The 21,221-nt window shown below is 47.2% G+C and overlaps 1 protein-coding gene across 1 annotated transcript in view; it reads right to left on the bottom strand.

The window, feature by feature from the left end:
- Positions 1 to 8,484: 8,484 nt before the first annotated feature.
- The window catches only part of LOC119967809 (leupaxin-like), a 45,566-nt gene continuing 32,829 nt past the window's right edge, over positions 8,485 to 21,221 (bottom strand). Inside the window, exons 7-9 of the mRNA XM_038800813.1 lie at positions 20,899 to 20,980; positions 15,902 to 16,050; positions 8,485 to 10,288 (exon numbers count right to left, since the gene is read on the bottom strand). Coding sequence (XP_038656741.1) covers positions 10,016 to 10,288; positions 15,902 to 16,050; positions 20,899 to 20,980 — 504 coding nt within the window. The 3' untranslated portion in view covers positions 8,485 to 10,015. The remainder of the gene's footprint in view (positions 10,289 to 15,901; positions 16,051 to 20,898; positions 20,981 to 21,221) is intronic.

Genomic DNA, 21,221 nt, shown 5'->3' with positions numbered 1-21,221 from the left:
TGTGTTTAAATATTTTTATTGAGGCATTTATATATTTTCATTTAATATTTGCAAATTAAACCAGAAAGAGAACAAACAGAAAACTCATAACAAATAATTTACACCCCACCACCCCACTGTTCCTGCCCTTCCCCTCCGCCCATACTGCCTTCGTCAATTTTACACCCTCTATTCCCTTCCCTCCCCACCCCCACTGCTGACGTCTCAATTATCCTTGACGAACTCAATAAACGGTTTCCATCTCCGGGCAACCCCCCCCCCCCCCCCCCGACCCCTCTGAAGGCGAACTTGATATTTTCAAGCCTAATAAATTCCGTGAGGTTACCGATCCACACCCGGCTTCGGCCATCCAGAGACACTCCATTCCAACAAAATCCATCTCCGGACAACCAGGGAGGCAAAAGCCAAAATGTTGGCCTCTCGCACCCCCCAAGACTCTCAAGTCTTCAGACACTTCGAAAATCACCACTTCTGGACTCGGGGAAACCTTCACCTTCAGAACCTCGGACATGACATCAGGGAAGATGTAAGAACTTGCGAGAAACCTTTCAGCTGCGGATAAGCCCAAAACATGTTGACGTTGTTCATGGGCCTTCCCGTGCTCTGCCCACACCTATTCTCCACACCCGCGAAGAACCTGCGCATTCTGTCCACTATCATATGCGCCCTATGAACTATTTTGAATTGAATAAGGCTAAGCCTACATGAAGAGGGTCAATTCACTCTTGTCAAAGCCACCTCCCATAACCCAGCCTCCAGTTCGCTCCCCAGCTCTTCCTCCCACTTATGTTTATCTTCTCCAATCGGGGCTCACTCCCAATCCATTGATTCCTTAAAAATCTCCTGTTTTTGACACCATCTTCTCCTGCAGCCACCGAGGTGGCAGGCCGGGATAAGGACGGCACATGCTTCCTAACATAATCCCGTACATGCAATTACCGGAACTCATCTCCTGTGGTCAGCTCATACTCCTCTTCCGATTCCTCTCTGCTCGAAAAGCTGCCCCCCACATATAGGTGTCAAACCATTCGATCCCCGCACTCCGCAACCCCCGGAACCCTGCATCCACCACCACCCCACCCCTCGCTATGATTTCCAAAACTCGGTGCTCAGACCGAGCACCCTCAAGCCTTGGGTGCTGCCGCCACGGTCCCAACGCCCTCATGGCTGCCACCACCACCACCGAGCTCTTGGCGTATCTAACCACCGAGAATGGCAGAGGCGCCGTCAATAGTACCACTAAGCGTGTGCCCCTACAAGAGGTTGCATCTGTCCACTCCCATTCAGAACCCAACCTCACTACCACTTTGTGACCATGGCTATATTCGCTTTCCACTAATAGTTCATTATGTTTGGCAAAGCCACACTACCCCTCCCTCCCGCATCTCCGTCCCAACAGCACATTCTTTGCCCCAGGGCATTTCCCTGACCGCACGAACTCCCGAGATCAAAGCATTAATATCCTGAAAAAGGCCTTTGGAATAAACATCGGAGGGTTCTGGAAATCAAATTTGAACCTCGGGGGTTCCATCATTTCCACAGTCTTCACCCACTCTGTCAGCGACACCGGGGGGCAGGTCCCATGGCTTCAAATCCCCCCCACCTCCACCGGCTCTACCAAACGTGCCAGATTCAATTCATGGAGCTGTTCCCATCCCCGCGCCACCTGGATGCCCAAGTACCTGAAGTTCTTCCCCACCACTTTAAACGGCAGCTCGCCCAACCTCCTCTAATGCCCGGAACTGGATCGGAAAACCTCACTCTTCCCCATGTTTGATTTATACCCAGAAAATCAACCAATTTCCTCTAAAATGTTCATGACATCCGCCCCCATACCTCCCAAGGGATCCTCTTTTGTCTGCATGTAGCGAAACCCTGTGCTCCCCCCCCCCCACAGACACACACACACACAGCCTCACCCCGCAGTATCCCTTTCCAATTCCTGTACGCTCTAACTGCCATTGCCAATGGCCCCATTCGCCAAGGCAAAGAGCAACGAGGAGCGGAATATGGGCACCCCTGCCTTGTCCCATAATGTAATGCCAAATATACCAAACTTACACATTCATCCTTACACTCACTATCGGTGCCCTATACAGCAATTGTACCTAACCTACACACGCCAGCCCGAACCCGAACCATCCCAGTACTTCCACAGATATTCCCAACCTACCCGAACAAAGGCCTTTTCCGCCACTTCCATATTTTCTCCCCTTGAGAGCATTATTATCACATTCAGTAAACGCTTAATTTTCGCCAACAGATGCCTCGCCTTAACAAACACCGCCTGGTCTTCCCCTATCCCGCGTGGCACACTGGCTTCAATCCACGAGCCCAAGATCTTTGCCAACAGCTTGGCATCCACATTTCGCAGTTATACCGCGCGGGAGGACTCACAAAGTTCCGGATCCCTAACCTTCAAAATTGAAGCTGACTCCTGCGATTATGTGAGGGGAAGCTCCCCCTTCCCCTTAGCCTCATTGTATGCACTTTCCAGCAGGGGCCACAGACACCTCGAAACTATATATAAAATAATACCAGGAACCCATCTGGACACGGGGCTTTCCGTACCTGCACCTCCACCACAATCTCCAACAGCTGCACCAGTCCAATGGATTCCTCAGCCCCTCTACCAGGTCCTTCCACACCTTGGGGTACTCCAGCCCGTCCACAAATCGCCGCATTCCCTCTCCCCAGCCAGAGGCTCCGATTCATATAACCTCTTATCAATTCATCAAAACCTCCATTCGCCCCCACTGGGACCAAGACCACTCTTCCCCTCCCATCCTTCACGCCTCCGACGTCCCTTGTCGCCCATGCTACCTGAGTTGGCGAGCCAGCATTCTACTCGTCTTCTCGCGATATACATACACTGCCCCACCTCCCGGTCCTCCATAACGGTTGGTACTCCTCACTGCCGTCCCCGTAGATACCAGCCTGAACTCCATCTGGAGTATCTGACATTCCTTCAACAACCCAGCCTCAGGGTCCTCCGAGTACTTTCTATCGACCGCGGGATCTCATACACCAGCCTATCCATCTCTACCCATTCCCTCCTATCCCTTTGCGCCGGGATCGATATAAACTCCCCCTGCCCACTGTCTTAAGCTCCTCCATAATACGGCGGTCAAAACCTCAACTGTGTCATCAGCTCCACATACCCTGAATTGCGGCCCTCACCCACTCGCATACCACCTCATCTACTAGATTCCCCACGTCTAATACCTACTGTGGGTGTTATGTCCCCCCCTTCCTGGTCCACTTTCAAGTCAATCCAATGTGGCGCATGGTCTGCCTGAAGTCTGCCACTCCCGCCAGCAGCTTCTTATCCACCATGAAGTAATTGACCCATGAGAACATCCTGTGCACATGGGAGAAGTCTGAAAATTGCTTCACCATCGGCCTCCCAAACCTCCATGGGTCGAACCTCCCCCAACCCATCTCCCGACACCACAATGCACTTAATGAACCGCTTCAGCTCTTTCGCCACCGTCGACACCCTCCACGACCCCGGACTCTACCGGTCCAATCTCGACTGGATAACCATATAAAGTATCCCCCCCCCACCTCCCGCATAATGAATCGGTGGAAGTCCAGGTCCGGGTTTTGCCCAGCAACCGCCTCATGAATTCAACATCATCCTAATTTGGTGCATAAACATTCACCAGGACAACTGGCATCCTCTCCAATTTCCCATTCACCATTCCAAACCTTTCTTCCGAGTCTTAAGATATTCCCCAACTCAAACGCTACCGGCTTATTTATCAGCAACGCCCCCTCCACACCCCCCCCCCCCCCCCCGCAACATCCTATCCAATCCTGAGTAACAAACTTGCGCTACCCACCTTTTCCTTAGCCTCGCCTGGGCCCAAATCTTCAAATGTGTTTCCTGTAAAAATACCACATTCACCTTTAAGCTCCTCAGGTGTGCAAACATGCATGACCGTTTGACTGGCCCATTCGGCCCTCTCACATTCCATGTGACCAGCCTGGTCAGGGCGGGGATGGGACGTTTCGGCGTGGCCAATTCGGCTGGCCCATTCGGCGTGGCCCATTCGGCGTGGCCCATTCGGCGCAGCCCTTTCGACGGAGGAATTTATCAGCGGAGGAATTTTTCGGCGGCAGGACAGGCTTCAGAAAGACAGGTTAGTGCAATGAGCAGACATTTAATATCGGTCTGGGTGAAAAATACAAGACAGAAGAAGGAACATTTTTTACAACTTACTCTTAGTTCTAGGATGCGCAGCATTTCTCTCCCGCTTTACAGGCTGTCCCTGGTTTGCACATGAGCAGTGGGTGACTCCGGAAGGAGCCGGCGAGGTGAAGCGAACAGGCGGCCCAGTTCAGGGGGACAGCAGTCGGCGAGGTGAAGCGGACAGGCGGCCTGGTTCAGGGGAACAGCACCCCCCCACCCCCAAGGTTTAAAAGGTTTATTCAAAACCTTGGAACCATTTCACCTTTGCCCAGCTCCCATCCCCTGCTGATAACCCTTCTTGGGCCAGCCTTGACACTCTCTTCTTGAAGACGACAACCTTGACACAGTTGAACCTAGCTCTCCTCTTAGCCAGCTCCACACCCAGGTGCTGGTATACCCGGAGCTCTGGAATATCTAGCTCTAGGTCTCCAGCCTCAGCTCCACACGGTAGATCACCACCTTCAGCGGGTCTACCACCTTTGCCATGTCCTCCTGATCCTCCTTCCTCTGCTGACTGAACGTTTCGTTCTGTCTACCATTGGGCTGGTCCCTTGCTGTCCACCCTCATTCCGTGAGTGCACAAATATATTCTTGTTCTTGCAGCTCCTTTCTTTTGAACCCATTTCTGGTCCACAAATCCATTCACCGACCTCATCAGTGGAGGATAACCTTCCTCCACCACCTCTCGACCTTTTGTCCTCCAAAACATCCATCCGGCAACCAGGGAAAAGGACCAAACAAACTGCCTTGAGCGGGATGTGTGACCACTCACTCAGTGGCCCGCCACGGATTCTCCACACTCCGCTTCATTGACTACATCCCCGTGTTTAACACCGTAATCCTAGCCAAGCCGGGATATCCAAGGTCCTAATTGAGGCCGTACTCATGTGTGCGGACTTGGATTCATGTTGCATTACATTCACCCCCCCACCATCTGGCCTGGGCTTGCGAAATCCTACCAACACACCTGGCTTGAGACAATTCACACCTCTTTAACCAGCGATAATCCCTCTCTCCAGTTGCTTCGTCTGGACCTGGAAAGACTGAATTACCTGCAAAGACTCGCTTTCAAAGTATCGCCTTGCATCTTTCAGTTTGTCTATATATGTTTCTGGAACCCAATTCTTCATTCACCTGATGAAGGAGCTGCGCTCTGAAAGCTAGTGATTCAAAATAAATCTGTTGGACGCTAACCTGGTCTTGTAACGCTTCTTACTATATTTCCGAATGAAATAGAGTTTTCTAGACTCTCAATATGTCAAGGGAAAGGGGCAGAGCGAGGGATAATTATGTTAAATTTGGGAGAAAGCCATGATCACATTAAATGGCGAAATTGGCTCCAAGGACCAAGCCGCCTCTTCCTGCTCCAATGTCCTGCGTTTACATTTTTAACCTTTTGCATTGGTTGTAAACTTCATATTCTCATCATTCTTTTGGGAAAGATGATTCTTTTTAATTACATTCTTGCCAACAATATTACATTAATGCTCTCTAATAGTGTTCTGCTGGAGGAAGAATCCTTCCCAAAAATCGACTGAAATGAAAGGCTGGTACATGGTTCCTCAATTGGTAAATAATTATAAGGTGGTGGCAGTGTTAATGTATGAGTACCTAGAGAATCTAGGACCAGAGGGCCAAATCTCAGAGTAAGGGTTACCCAGCTGAAACAGAGATGAGGTGGAATTTCTCCCAGCAGAGGCCAGTGAGTCTGTGGAATTGTTTACGCAGAGAGCTGTACTGGATGGGTTATTCATTAACTTTGTTCAAGGCAGAGATACGTTATTTTTAATCAGTAACGGAATCGAAGGATAGGGGATAAGGCAGGAAAGTGTTGAGGATTATGGTTGGCATCCTCTGATCCGGCCGGCAGCACAGTTCTTCCCGTGGGTTTCCCAGCAGCATAGAGCGGCTTCAATGGGAAAATCCACTGACAACCACGGCCTTCTTTAGTAGGACGTTCCATGGGTGGGATTCTCTGTCCCAACAGCGCCATTTTCCGGTGCGGCAGAACCCCGCCTTCAGCGGGCCAATGGGGTTGCTCTGGTGAAGGATCCCGCCGATGGAGAATCACACTGCATAGGATTACCACTCTCTGAGTCAAAGGCAGCACGGTAGCACAGTGGTTAGTACTGTTGCTTCATAGCTCCATGATCCAGTTTCGATTCCCGGCGTGGGTCACTGTCTGTGCAGAGTTTGCACGTTCTCCCCGTGTGTGCGTTGGTTTCCTCCGGGTGCACCGGTTTCCTCCCACATCCCAAACATGTGCAGGTTAGGTAGATTGGCCATGTTAAATTGTCCTTAGTGTCGAAAAATGTTAGGTGGGGTGACTGGGTTACGGGGATAGGGTGGAGGTGTGGGCCTGGGTAGGGTGCTCTTTCCAAGGGCCGGTGAGGACTCGATGATCCGAATGGCCAACTTCTGCACTGTGAATTATATGATTCTAAATTTACCCAGCTCGGTCCCAAATGGTCCACTCCCTATCCTGAGACTCTGACCCCTTGTCTGGAACCCTCCCCCGTACGCCAGCCAGAGGAAACAACATCGCTGCATCCAGTCTGTCCAGCCCTCACAAAATGTTATCTGGTTCAATTAATTCACCTTTCATTCTTCCAAAGTTCAGTGAATCCAGGCCCAGTTGACCCAAAGTCCCCTCCGACGGAAATCCTGCCATCCCAAAAATCAGTCCGATGAACCTTTGCTGTGCCCCGGCTGTGTCAAGTATGTCCTTTCTGAGGTAGAGAGTCTAAAACTGCACGCAGTACTCCAGCACTGGTCTCACCAAAGCCCCGTAAAGCTGCATTAATATGTTCTACACTCAAGTTTTGTTGTAATATAGGTCAACATTACATTTCCCTTATTAACTTCTTGCTTTAGCTGCACGCTTGTTTTGAGTAACTGGTATACTCCGACATCCAGGTCCATTTTACTTCAACACATACCAATCTATCACCATTTAAATAACACTCTACCATTCTGTTCTCCGTCCAAAGTGGATAACTTCACATTTCTCCGCACTATACTGCATCTGCAAACTTTTTCCCACCGGTTCAACTTTTCGAACTCACTTCGAAGCTTCTTGACATCCTCCACAGCACTCACATTCCTACAAATATTCGTGGTGACAGCAAACTTTGAAATGTAGATTTTGGTTCCCTCATCCTATTCATTGATGCATATTGTGAATAATCGGGACCCAAGTACTTATCGCTGTGGGACCCCACTGATCACTGCCAGTCACTTTAAAAAAGGGCCAGTTTATTCCTACTCTGTTTCATATCTGCTAAACAATTCACAGACAATGGCAAGTTAAAGTGCATAGTAGAGAGGCATGTAAGGGGGAACTAGAGAAGCATATGAGGGAGAATGAAAATGAGGAACACTGTAATAAATTTAGGTAACGAAAGCTGGGAGAACGCTCGATTGATTTATAATCAATTGGGACTGCTGCGTCCACAAGATGATGGCATTTGGTGGAGGAATGATACAGAAGCGTATCTTTTACCCTCAACAATTTTATTCGTGAAACAGTTCAGTGGACATAAATATTAGATATTTCTGCGCAGAATAGCCTATGTGGTGCCACATAGTGTTAGGAAACCGTCACTTGTGTCAGTTCACATTTGTTTGCCGCCTGGAATCTATGATCCTGAATGGCTGCTGCCAATATTATCTGGTTTAGCACTACAACTACACTTAAACGCACCTTGGTCGCCGCCGTTCGTGTAAGCATGCACTCCACATTAACCCTTAGCATCGCACGGATATAATTTTTTGAATCTATCTTATTTCCTATTTTCTTTCAAATGTACGAGCACACATTTCTTCCACATTCCCGTTATTAACATCTTTCCGTTTATCAACGTCAGCAATGCTATATTTCAGAGTTGATCTTTCTATCGGCATACTGGGTGGTTCTTTGGATATTATGAAGGCACTTACATGGGAACAAAAGATGAAGAATCCTTTGATACTGCGTGGTTGATATTATTGTGATCTCAAATCCAATTTCCTCCAATTAAACTGGTACTGGGGAGATATACGTATTATATTATATTTATAGAATAACTGGGTACGGTCCACAATATAAATATAGATAATCATTGAGTTACAATCCAGATGTGAACCCTAATTAGTTAAACACAAAAATAATTATGATGACAGGTCATGCGATGTTTGAGGTCATGGCTTGCTGGAATTGGTGGATACCAGTTTGATCAATTGGAAACGTAAGTGTAGTAATGTTCAGTTCGATTATAGTGCATTGTGGAGGAATGATACAGAAACGTGTATTTATCGTTTCACAAGTTTATTCTTCAAACAACTCAGTGGAGTTACAATCTGACCTGGACGAGAGAAGTGAATGTACCATTGCCAAGTTTGCGATGACAAAAATATTGGAAGGCAAATGGTGAGGATGACAGTCTACAGAGGGATATGAACAGGTTAGGTGAGTGGGCAAAAAATTGGCAGATCGAATGTAACATAGGAAAATGGAAGCTAAACACGTTTATATGAATAATAAAGGAGCTGAATCTTATTTAAATAGAGAAATGCTGCAGAAAACTGCAGAGCAGAGGTATTTGGGAGTTCACGTACATAAATCGCGCAAAGCTGGCATGCACATTCAGCAGGAAACTGGGAAGGAAATTGTATGTCTGTCTTTATTTCAAAGGGAATTTAGCAATAAGTATAAAAAGGCACTAATTCGACCATACCTGGAATATTGTGAATAGGTTTGGTCCCCTTATCTAAGGATAGATATACTGGCATTGGAGGCAGTCCAGAGAAGGTCTACTAGGTTGATCCTGCATACGTGAAGAAGGGATTTCAGTTGGAGGATTAGTTGCCTTCAATACTCTGTATTCATTTTAACGGGCTGCCAGACTATATTTCATGGAAATAGGCACCGCAAAGCATGATGGATATTTACACTTATTTTTAGTCAAGACGTTCTGTATGAAACAGTCAGAAGTCATACAATGTAAACAAGCATACAGCTGCAAATTGTTTTGCTGACAGAAGACAATTATTATTTTTCTTAGGTGAGGAACTCAAGGCCTCTTATTAAACTCTAACTCCGACCTGCTCGCTTTTCTGTCTTTTTGCTTATCTAAATAATGCATTTTGTCCTAGATATTGCTTACTGTATCATATAAATTGTTTGCCTTACTTCTGTAAAGGGGGGGCATTTGGAATGACTGTGGTCTCTCTAATCCCTCCCCCCCCCCGCCCCACGAACTTCGTGTTAAATAAAGGAACTTTGGCGAAAACTCGAAGTGCTGACTATTAATTTCTTCAATAATACGGAGGGTTTTCTTATGAGGAGACGTTCAGTAGATTGAGAGCTTTAGAGGGAATGATCTCAGAGCAGTGTTTCATGCAAGACAGAAATGAGTACATTCTTCTCTTTGAGCATAGTGAATCTGTGTAAGTCATTAGCGCAGAGAGCTGGAGAGGTTGTGTCGTTAAGTATCTTAATGGCTGAGATAGACAGATTTTTAATCAGGAATGGAATCAAGAGCTATGGGATAAATTGGGACAGCGGAGTTGAGGGTTGTCATATGAAATCATTCATGATCTCATTGAATCATTCAGCTAACTCAATGGGCCGAATGATGCACGTCTGCTCTCATGTTCTATGGAGACCATCAGTTGAGCAATAACATTTCAGTTAAGCAAACAATCGCAGCGAAGCATTATTAATTGCTTAATTTGGATCCATATTCTTTGATAATTAGTTTTCAAAAACTTTGGCAGTTTGAGGGGGGGCGAACGGTTTTGGCTGGGAGATGCATGTTTGAGAAGCTTGATCGGTTACATTTATTGCAAAAGGAATAGTTTGTTATAGCAAGCGTTGCAGTAAGGCTTGTCCTTGTTCTCCTTGAAGACACCTTGACTGAGCTGTTTTAGGCAGAAGGCGCAGACAAAGTGCTCCGGGTGGAATCTCATCCCCATGGCTGCAATGCAACGCCCATTGATGGGTTTTTGACATCCATTGCACAACGACCCCTGTCGCTGGTGATAGTGCAACTCGCAGTAGGGCATTCCACCGACTTCAAAGAAACTGCCGCTTAAAAACGGGTTGAGGCAATCCTAGATTGGAAACAAAACAAGGGAAACGTTATCATTTGACCTTCAAAGGCATTACCATCACTAAGTTCAACATCCTCAGGGTGGAGGCGGGAACGTACCAGAAACTTACCATTCTAGTCTTACGAATACCATGTCTACAAGAGCAGATCAGGGGGCAGAAATCCTGCGGAGAGTAACTCACGTCCTGACTCTCCAAGACCTATCATCTATACGACACAAGTCACGAGTGTTATGGAATACCTTCCAGTTGTCCGGATGAGTGCAGCTCCAAGAACACCAGAGAAGCTCCACACCATCCAGGACAACGCAGCCCCGCTTGATTTCACCCCTTCCATAAACATTCTGCCACCAGCGTCATACGGTACCAGCCGTGTGTCCATCTACATCATCTATAAAATCCTCAACAGTACTATCAAGTAGCACTTACACGGCAATACCCTGCTCACGGATGCTCAATTTGGGTTCCGCCATGATCACTCCTGACCTCATTACAGACTTGCACCAAACATGGAAAAATGAGCTGAATGCCAGAGGTGTAGTGAGAGTGACTGCCCTTAACATCAACGCAGCATTTGACCGAGGTTGGAATCAAGGAGCCGTTGCTAAACTGGAGTCAATGGCAATCAGGGGAAAGCTCTCCATTAGTGAGAGTCATACTTGGCTTAAAGGAAGATGGTTGTCGGGTTGGAGGTCAATCATCGGAGCTGCAGGACATAATTTCAGGAGTTCCTCAGGGGAGTGCCTAGGCCCACCCATCTTCAGCTGCTGCATCAATGACCTCCCTTCCATCATAAGGTCAGAAGTGGGAATGTTTCGGATGACTGCACAATGTTCAGCACCATTTGGATGTGGGTGTCGCTGGTCAGGCCAGCTTTATTGCCGATCCCATGTTACTCTTTAGAAGGTGGTGCTTAGTTGCCCTCTTGAACCGTTGCAGTCCTTAAGTTGTAGGTCATTCCACTGTACAGTTAGGGTGGAATTCACATGTCGGCCAAACCAGATAAGGACGGTGGATTTCATTCACTAAAAGACATCAGCGAACCAGATGTTTTTTCTGACAATGAGCAATGGTTTCGTCGTCATCGTTAGGCTTTAAGTTGCCGATTTTTTATGTAATTCAAATTTCACCATCTGCTGTGCCAGGATTGGCCTATGGATTGCTAATCCAATGACAATACCACGACACCATTGCCTCACCCAAGGTAAAACTTCAGCCTTTTGTATAGCCTATCACTCATGTTTACTTATCTGTTTCTAGGAGAAAGGGATGGCGCAATAATATTTTCACTGGGCTGGGTAATGCTCTTGGGCCTGGGGTCAATTCCCACCACGACAGATGGTGGAATTTAAATTCAATAGAAATGTGGAATTCATGATGACCATAAAACAATTCTAAAATACCCATCTAGTTCACTATTGTTCTTTAGGGAATGAAATTTGCTCTCCTTGTCTGTGAGTTCAACTCCACATCAATGTGGCCCAGCAAGCCATTCCATTCCAGCGCAATGCAGGTATGGGTAATGAAGGCTGGACCCAGGCAGTGGTGCTCATCCCATGAAGGAATACATAGAAGCATAGAAAACAGGAACTGAGGGGGGTCATTAGGCCCTTCGAGCCTGCTTCGAATTTAATTACTATCATAGTAATGATAGTAATGGGTGCTCCGGGTTCATCCCACAGTCCAAAGATGTGCCGGTTAGGTGGATTGGCCATGATAAATTGCCCTTAGTGTCCAAAATTGCCCTTGGTGTTGGGTGGGGTTACTGAGTTATGGGGATAGGGTGTAGGTGTTCACCTTGGGTAGTGTGCTCTTTCCAAGAGCCGGTGCAGACTCGATGGGCCGAATGGCCTTTTGCACTGTAAATTCTATGATAGCTGATCATCCAACTCACTGGCCTAATCCCGCTTTCCCCACGTCCTTTGATCCCCTTAGCCCTATGTGCTATATTTAACTGCTACTTGAAAATATACAATGTTTTGGCATCAACTGTTTCCTGTGGTAACGAATTCCACAGGTCGACCATTCCCTGGGGCAAATAGATTTCTCCTCATCTCTGTCCTAAATGATCTACCCCGTATCCTCAGCCTGTGACCCCTGGTTGTGGACACACTCGCCATCGGGAACATCCTTCCTGCACCTCCAACGTCTAGTCCTGTTGGAATTCTACAGGTTTCTACGAGATCCGCCACTCATTCTTCTCCATCGAATACAATCCTAACTGATTCAAGCTCTCCTCATGTCAGTCCCATCATCCCAGGTATCAGTCTGGTAAACATTCGCTGCACTCCCTGTAGAGCATCCTCAGATAAGGAAACAAAAACTGCACACAATATTCCAGGTGTGGCTTCCAAGGCCCCCTATAACCGCAGCAAGATATTCCTGCTCCTGTATTCGAATCCTCCTGCTATGAAGTTCAACATACTATTTGCCTTCTTTGCCGGCTGTTGTAACTGCATACTTACCTTCAGTGACTGGTATGCAAAAATAATTTTTTTAAAATTCAAATCAACATCCGTATCCAGAGCATTCAATCAATTTTGGAACGCTGTCCATTTCAAATTTCACATTACAAGATCCATGTCCTGACTACGCGCACTGATTCGAATAGCTTCTCTTTAACTACCCACTGCTTAGCACGTCTATCTTTCACAGGCCCGGATTCAATTCCGGCCTTGGGAGACTTTGTGTATTTTTCATTTTCTCTGGGCAATCTGCATTTCCTCCGGCTGCTCCGGTTTCCTCCCATAGGCCAACAGAGTGGTTGGATGGATTGGCCATTCTAAATTGCCCCTAGTGTCCCAATATGTGCATGTTAGGATTAAAGAGTGGGCCTGGGTAGTGTGCCCTTTCGGATAGTCGATACAGACCTGATGGGCCGAATGGCCTCCTACATTTTAGGGATTCTGTGATCTACAATTATATTCTGTGATTCTGCGATCTATCAATTCCATTCCATTTATAATTAAGCGCAAAATGTAACATCTTGGAGAATTCATCTCTGAACAGAAATTTCAGAAAACGAAATTCAAATTTTTAATCACGAGCTTTTGGAGTGGAGCTCCTTCATCAGGTGAGTGAAGAGGTAGGTTACACAAACACAACATACATAGACAAAGCCAATAATGCAAGATGATACTTTGAATCCGAATCTTTGCAGGAAATTAACTCTTTAGAGGTCCAGACGGTGCGAATGGAGAGAGGGTTAATCACTCGTTAAAGAGGTGTGAATTGTCTCAAGCCAGGACAGTTGGTAGGATTTCGCAAGCCCAGGCCAGATGGGTTAAATGTAGTGAGACATGAATCATACTCGTGCGACTCGGCCAACGTTTTCTACCTCATTCACAGCAGGAAAGGATGTCCCGAAGCGTGGTACATTGGCGAGACCATGCAGACGCTGCGAGAACGAATGGACGGACATTTCGCGACAATCACCAGGCAAGAATGTCCCCTTCCAGTCGGGAAACAAGTCAGCAGTCAAGGACATTCAGCCTCTGTTCTGTGGTTAAGCGTTCTCCTAGGCGGCCATTAGGACGCATGACAATGCAGAATCGCCGAGCAGAAACTGATAGGCAAGTTTCGCACACATGCCTACAGCCTCAACCGGAATCTTGGATTCATGCCTCTATTCATATCTCAGACGTCGTGGTGGGGCGTGGGTGGGTTAAACGTAGTGAGACATGAATCCAGGATCCAGGTTGATGCTGTTCTCAGCAACCAAACAAGAGTCCTGCAGCAGCACCTCACAAGCCAGCCACTTTTAACACCACGGAAAACAGGGTAACATGCTTGGGAGATTATATTGCACGCAATTTCTCCTCTAAGGCACACTCTCCAGGTTTGCTGCCTCGAAATCCATTCCTGACTTTATGTTTACTTAAACCAATATAGCCTTTCAAAAATAAGAATCGAAAATGCAGGATAAACTCAGCAGATCTAGCAGCATCTGTGGAGAGAGAAATTGAGTGATGGTTTCGAGAATGCATCACCCTCTGAGAAGACCAGCTTTGCTATGACTATTCGAGATCATCAATGAACGTAACTCTCCCATTCCATAAAAACATTTAAAAAGGGAAAGAGCATAGATTTATTTGAAACAAATCTCGTTGAATTCACACAGAGAATGGAATGGGTGGATGTCTGATTGTCTTGATGGGTGGGAAGGAGGCTTGTGTTCATGCTAAATATTAGTATGGCCGAAATGACAGTTTCTGTGCTGTGGGGCTTTATCTAGTTCTGAGTAATTTACTGATCTGGGAGCAGTTTTCATCGCCATTTCGCGCCAATAGATCTGCACAATGTGGTGCAGAATAGGATCATCTGCCCCTGGAGCATCCTAACGTTCTACTCTAATGCCACCAACAATGATATGTATACTACAAAGGACAGTGACATACATAAAAGGGTAGATTCTCATTAGGCACATTACAGCCTCAACATCGGGCCCAACATTGAGTTCAACAACTTTAGACCATAATCTTTCTCACTCATCTTGATCACTTTTTGTTTTATTTTTCCTTTCGTAATTCACCCCCTCCTCCTCCAAAAGACGGCCTGTCATTTGTTCTTTAGTTTTGCTTCCACTTACCACTGATCTTTCTTCTCCCATATAACACATTCTGAAATCGTACCTTCACGATCAGCACCTCCTTTAGTCCTTAACGCTACCATTAACACCCCCGTTATCTTGTGTCCGTCACATCTTTGCCAATCTCTCCTTAGCTCCGACCTATCCCTGACCCCCTCACCTCCCCATCCCACCTCTCCCACTATAAAATCTATCACATTTCTGCCCCTCTTCTGCTCTGAAGATGTTCCACGGATTCAAATCGTTAACTCTGCTTCTCTGTCCACAGATGCTGTCAGACCTGCTGAGTATATCGAGAACTTTATGTGTATAGTAGCCATTCCTAATCGATTTTGACACAGGTAAAATAATATGAAATAGGGATTTGAAGATAAACACTGTTGCAGACACAGCAGCACATCTTGGTGGCCTGCTGAATACTCCATGCGGTATTCACGTCCATTGACTTCAGCAGTTGTGATCGACCGTGGTGCATAACGGACAATAATAAGAAATCCACCTATTTTGTGCTCCTCCCTAAATACAATTTCACTTTAATTCGGAATCTGGTGTGTATTCCAGCTGGCTTGCATTCCACACTCGTTGCCTATTTAATATACTTCTTGCTGAAGATACTGTCGTACACAAAGAGCATTGCCCTGACGCAGGTGCCAACCTGAGGATCGCATCTCAACCTGAAAACCAATCTGTCCTATCGGGTGGATGCAGGGATTAGAGCCCAAAGTAGGTCAGAGTAGAACGTAATCCCCCAACTCACCGCCAGTGATGCAAACAATAAAGTGGCGATCGGATTGCTGCTTGTGGTATCTCTCAATGCGTAAGTGTCTCGTTTTCACCCGTATGCAGCCTCCAACCCCCTCCCTCCAAAACCACCAGCGATCATAACATCAAAAGCATTCTTCATAAAGCTGACTGGGGCGAGATAATATTGTGCATGCAACATAATTGCAAATCAGTTTATCTCCTGTGGGAACGCAGCAACATATACAAAATCTGAACGTGTTTCCTTTGACCAATGACTACTTACCCTGCAGACAAAGCATTCTGGGTGCCAGACGTTATTAAGCGCCGAAAGGTAGTTGTCCAAAACGGGGCGATCACAGCTGCCACACTTGGGAGCAAACATGTTGAAGTAGTCTTTGCGGCAATAGGCCTTCCCGTTCTTCTCGTGGTATCCTGAAGAGGAAGGGAGAAAGGCGTGTGACGCGCGTTCTTAACAGCATAGAGAACTGGGATGAAAATAGGCATGACAGCGATAAAGGCTGAAACTTCCGCAATACCATATCGATGACCAGTTATGAATTCTACCCAGTATTGAGTTCCAATGGCATGAATAGGTTTGTGTAATAGTTATGTTTTGTAAGGCTGGTCCAATGAGAGCTTACTTCCGTGGCGTGGCTGTGCCAAGTTCAAAGTCAAGCCAGAAATGTTAAGTGCCGCACTCCACATCAACATTTCGGATTAACCTCGGCAACCATCAAGTGAAAAGCAGACATAATATCGGAGGTATTTAGAATTAATCTAGTCCATATCCAATATACTTTACATTACTCAAAATATTTTGGCCAACTGAGGAAAAGCTATGCAGCCAAATATAAATTTGCAACTATTGGTCCGTACCTTGTGGGCCAAAACATATCACTTAGCATCAGGAGTAGACCATTCGACTTATTCAGTAAAATCAGTAAGATTATTCCGAGCCACGCCACGGAAGTAACGTCACATTCCAGCTGACCTAATAACCTTTCTCCCCCTTGTTAATCGAGTCTATCCATCGCTGCCATAAAAATACGAAAATATTTTGCTTCCACTGACTGTTGAGGAAGAGTTTCAGAGACTCACGAACGTCTGAGAGAAAAACGTTCTCCTCATCGCTGTGTTAAATGAGTGGCCCCTTATCTTTCAATAATGACCCCTAGTTCTTGATTCTCTGTCAAGAGGAAACATCCTCTCCACATCCACCAATATCCAAGATATTTAAGGTTTCAGGCATATCTAGAGCATATCCAAGTTTGATTATCCCCTCCTCCGTACACCTACAATTCCTGCACCCGATATTTCAAATCTGTGTGTTATTGGTGTTGCTGTTCAGGAAAATACTTATTTCTTATACATGCCGTAAGATGGCTTGCGCAGCACTCGGCGGCATCTGTGCCTTTCACCTCGGGTCAGAACTCCACTCTGGAACTTGATAGTCAAGGAAGGTGCGCTGCTCAGGCAGCCAACCGTGTGGATTATCAAACTGTCCGTTTGATAGATGATAGATGGCAGATCCTTCTGTCATGTGCCAACGGCAGGCAGTGAGAACGAGAGAGACGACTGACCAAACACGTGCTTTAAAGAATCAACTGGCGCTTAAAGAAAATTGCATCCGCGACCAGCACAGTTCGTGGTTCTAAACTACAATAATTCATGCAAAAGTTGCATGCAGCCTCAGCAAGTCAGACTCCATAAGGGGCTAATTGCCTCAATGGGCTGGTGGGTCAGTGTGGATCAAATTGGTGCACAGCATTTCATCCCAGTGCTGGCTGGGATGCATTTGGAATCGTCGTCCTTGACCCTTCACATTCAATGGCATTATCATCGCGGAATCACCAACGATCAATACTTCAGGGACAACGATTGACCGCAAACTCAACTGGATAATCCATATACAAAGAATTTCTACAACGGCAAGTCAGAGGCTGAGAGAATCTGGCTCTCCTCCTGACGCCGCACTAGGACCAGGGCTGGGTCATGTCTGATAGGCGGGGACCTGCGAGGATGTTCATGGCGGGTAGGCGGGGCATGGCCGTGAATGATACCCGCTCAGAGTGGAACGTGCGTAGTTTGGCGGGACAGATGAAGAAGGCACGAGTTTTCTAGAATTTGAAGGCCTGAACGCAGACGTGGCGCTGTTACAGGAGACCCATCTGAGGGTAAAGGATCAGATAAGGCTAAGGAAGGGCTGGGTGAGCCAGATGTTCGATTGAGGCTTCGACATTAGGGCCCGTGGGTGATGACACTGGGGGGTAAACGGGTGAGGTTCCAGATGGAGAAGGTGGTGGCGGACCCGGGGGACAGGTACATGATAGTGACTGGTGCATTGGGCGGGTTGGTCAGTAGAGTCGGTTAGCGTATATTCCCCAAACTGAAATGACACTGGTTGGGTTAGGGAGATGTTTACTGCCAGACCGGACCTGGACACTCAGACGTTGATATTGGGTGGGGGGGTGGTGGATTGGAATATCAAGTTGGGCCCGAAGATGGATAGGACCTGGCCGCGATCGCTGGTCCCTTCAATGGATGGCGGGGGGGAGGGGCGGGGAGGGGTCAGGCTGTCATCCGGGTACATAAAGGAGATGGGAGGCTTGCATCCATTGAGGTTTCTGTATCCTCATGGTAGGGAGTACTCCTTCTTGTCATTGGTCCATAGGATGTACTCGAGAATGAACACTTTTCTGGTAGTGAAGGCGCTGCTAGCTGGGGTGAAGAAGGAAGATTATTCGGCGACCGTGATATCGGGCCATGCGACACACAACCTCGATGTGGTCTTGGAGAAGGGTCGGGCCGCGAGGTTGGCGTGGAGACTAGAAGTGGGCTTGATAAAAGAGCCAAGTTTGTGGTCAAGATGAGGAAGGTGATTGAGGAGTATATGGAGTTTAACCAAAATGGGAAGCTCTCATTGACGGTGCGTTGGGAGGTGTTGAAGGCGGTTGTGAGGGGTGTTGTCATCTAATTCAAGGTGAAAGTGGGTAGGGAGGCGCTGGAGTAGGGGTAACGCTAGTAGAGGAGATTTTGGAAGTTGATGGAAGATATGGGGAGGATTCAGAGCCGGGGCTATTGGGGAAAATAAAGGAGTAGCAGGTGAAGTTTGTTCTGCTCGTAGGTTGGCTCGGCAGTTGAAGCGAGCACGGAGGGTAGTGTATGAGTATGGTGAAAAGGCAGGTCGATTGCTGGAGTGCCAGGTCAGTCGGCAGGCAGCAGCGAAGGAGATGGAGGGAATTACGGATGGAATGGGGGGGGGGCGTTGGCAGTGAGGTCGGTTTGATGAATAATGTGTTTAAGGACTTTTATAGGGGCTTGTATGTGCAGGACCTACCGGAGGATGTCAGAGATTAGGGAGTTTGTAGAGCGACTGACGTGGCGAGAACTGGAAGAGTTGGAGAGGGCCGGGATGGAGGAACGATTGGGGGTGGAGGAAGTGCAGGCAACGATAGGGAAGACGCAGTCAGGCAATGTACCGGGCCGGGATGGTTTCCAGGAGGGGTTTTATCAGATGTTTAAGGATACGTTGGTGCTGCTGAATGTTTAGGAATGCGATGGGAAAAGGGGGGTTGCTGGAGACAAAGAGGCAGTCATCCATTTCATTATTCCTTCAAAGGAAGAAGGATCCGATGGAGTGTGCGTCATATACACTCATTGCTCGACTGAACGTAGATGCCAAGACACTGGTGAAGGTGTTGGCGGTGCGAAGGGAGGGGTGTATTCCGAATGCGGTGGGATGCGCGAGGGCTTTGTGATGCCTTCCCCAGGTACATAGGCGGGAGTGGAAGGGATGCCATTTCGGGGTTGCGGCAGCTCATTTAAGGTATTTGAAGGTGTAGGTAACAAGGGACTGGGCACAACACCTGAAGTTAAACCTCACGAGCGCGGTTGAAAGGGTGAAGCAGGAGTGTGGAGATGTGGCAGTCTTCCTTTGTCCTTGGCTGGCCCGGTGCAGGCAGTCAAAATGAATATTTTCCCACCGTTTTGGAGTTTTTTTCCAGTTTCTGCTGGTATTTTTTGCTAAAGTCACCCTTTCGAGGGGTCGACAGCGTGAGGAGGGATTCAGGTATATCCAGGTGCAGAATTTTGCAAGAACGGTTCTCCTGAGCTTCCCGGTGATACCGTCCTCATTATTGCAGGAGGCGCTGTCAGTGAGGATGGGGAGTGGGGGTATTTCGGTGAACTGCAGCAGGATTATGGAGGATAAGGAGTCCACGGGAGGGATTAAGGCCAAGTAGGAGAAAGAATAGGAGATTGGGCTGGAGGAATGTTTATGGTGTGAAGTGCTTGACCTGGTGTGCAAGGCTGGGTTGATTCTGTTAAAAGTGGTACAAAAGACGCACTTAACGAAGGCAAGAATGAGCCGGCTATTTGAGGGGAAGGGGTGCATCGTTAAGAGCGCTGAGGGAGGGGCCCCGCCAATCATGTCCATATGTTCTGGTCCTGCCCGAGGTCGGACAAATATTTGGGATCGTTTTTCAGCAATATTCCCGAGGTTGTGCATGTGGAACTGGAGCCGGGACCCGTGAAGGCCATTTTCGGGGTGTCAGACCTGTCGGAACTACAGACGCGAGATTCATTGATTGCTCGCAGGCAGATTCTGCTGGAGTGGAGGTTAACCTCTCCCCTCGGTCCCTCGGCCTAGCTGGGGGATCTGCTGGAGTTCCTGCATTTTGGAAAAGGTGTAATTTGCTCTGAGAGGGGCGGAATCCATCGGAGATGTGGATTTTTTTTGTTTTACGTTTTGGTGACCTGGTTTCTGTCAAGGAGAGATTGGAGGGGGAGGGGGGCTTGAGGGGGGGGGGGGGGTGAGCGGGGTAGCATTGTTGTAACAAGGTCAATATATTGAAAATTTAGGGCAGCACGGTGGCTTAGTGGTTAGCACAGCCGCCTCACGGCGCTGAGGTACCCAGGTTCGACCCCGGCTCTGGGTCACTGTCCGTGTGGAGTTTGCACATTCTCCCCGTGTCTGCGTGGGTTTCGCCCCCACAACCCAAAAATGTGCAGAGTAGGTGGATTGGCCACGCTAAATTGCCCCTTAATTGGAAAAAATAATTGGGTAATCTAAATTTATTTTAAAAAAATATATATATATTGAAAATTTGAATTAAAGTATTTTGATAAAAAAACAAATAACGTGTTAAAATCGTCCAAGTGTACATGTCTAGGCTGTGTGAAAGGTTGGGGTGGGATATGCTTCACGAAATGAATCTATCTTTGAACGGAACACGCCCAACGGTTTGGAGGTAACCCCTGAGGTAGCTCAGAAAAACCTACCCTCGTTTCCAAACACGTCACCGCATTGCACACAGAAGAAATGTTCCGGATGCCAGGTTTTATCCAGGGCTGTGAGCACCTTCTGAAAACATACAAAATAAAGCCAAGTGAACGAAAATAGTATTTGATCATTTGACATATGAAGAAGGTTCAAAGAGTCATACTGCACAGAAAGTCCATTTGGCCCATCGCTCCTGTGCCGTTAAAAAACAACCACCTAACCATTCTAACCCCATTTTACAGCACTTGACCCATTGCTGTGTATGATCTGGTTACGCAAGTGCACATCTAAATACATTGTAAATGTTTCGAGGGTCTCTGCT

The sequence above is a fragment of the Scyliorhinus canicula genome, chromosome 6 (genome assembly GCF_902713615.1).
Source record: "Scyliorhinus canicula chromosome 6, sScyCan1.1, whole genome shotgun sequence".
Taxonomy (NCBI): domain Eukaryota; kingdom Metazoa; phylum Chordata; class Chondrichthyes; order Carcharhiniformes; family Scyliorhinidae; genus Scyliorhinus; species Scyliorhinus canicula.
This window is presented reverse-complemented; position numbering and strand designations above follow the sequence as displayed.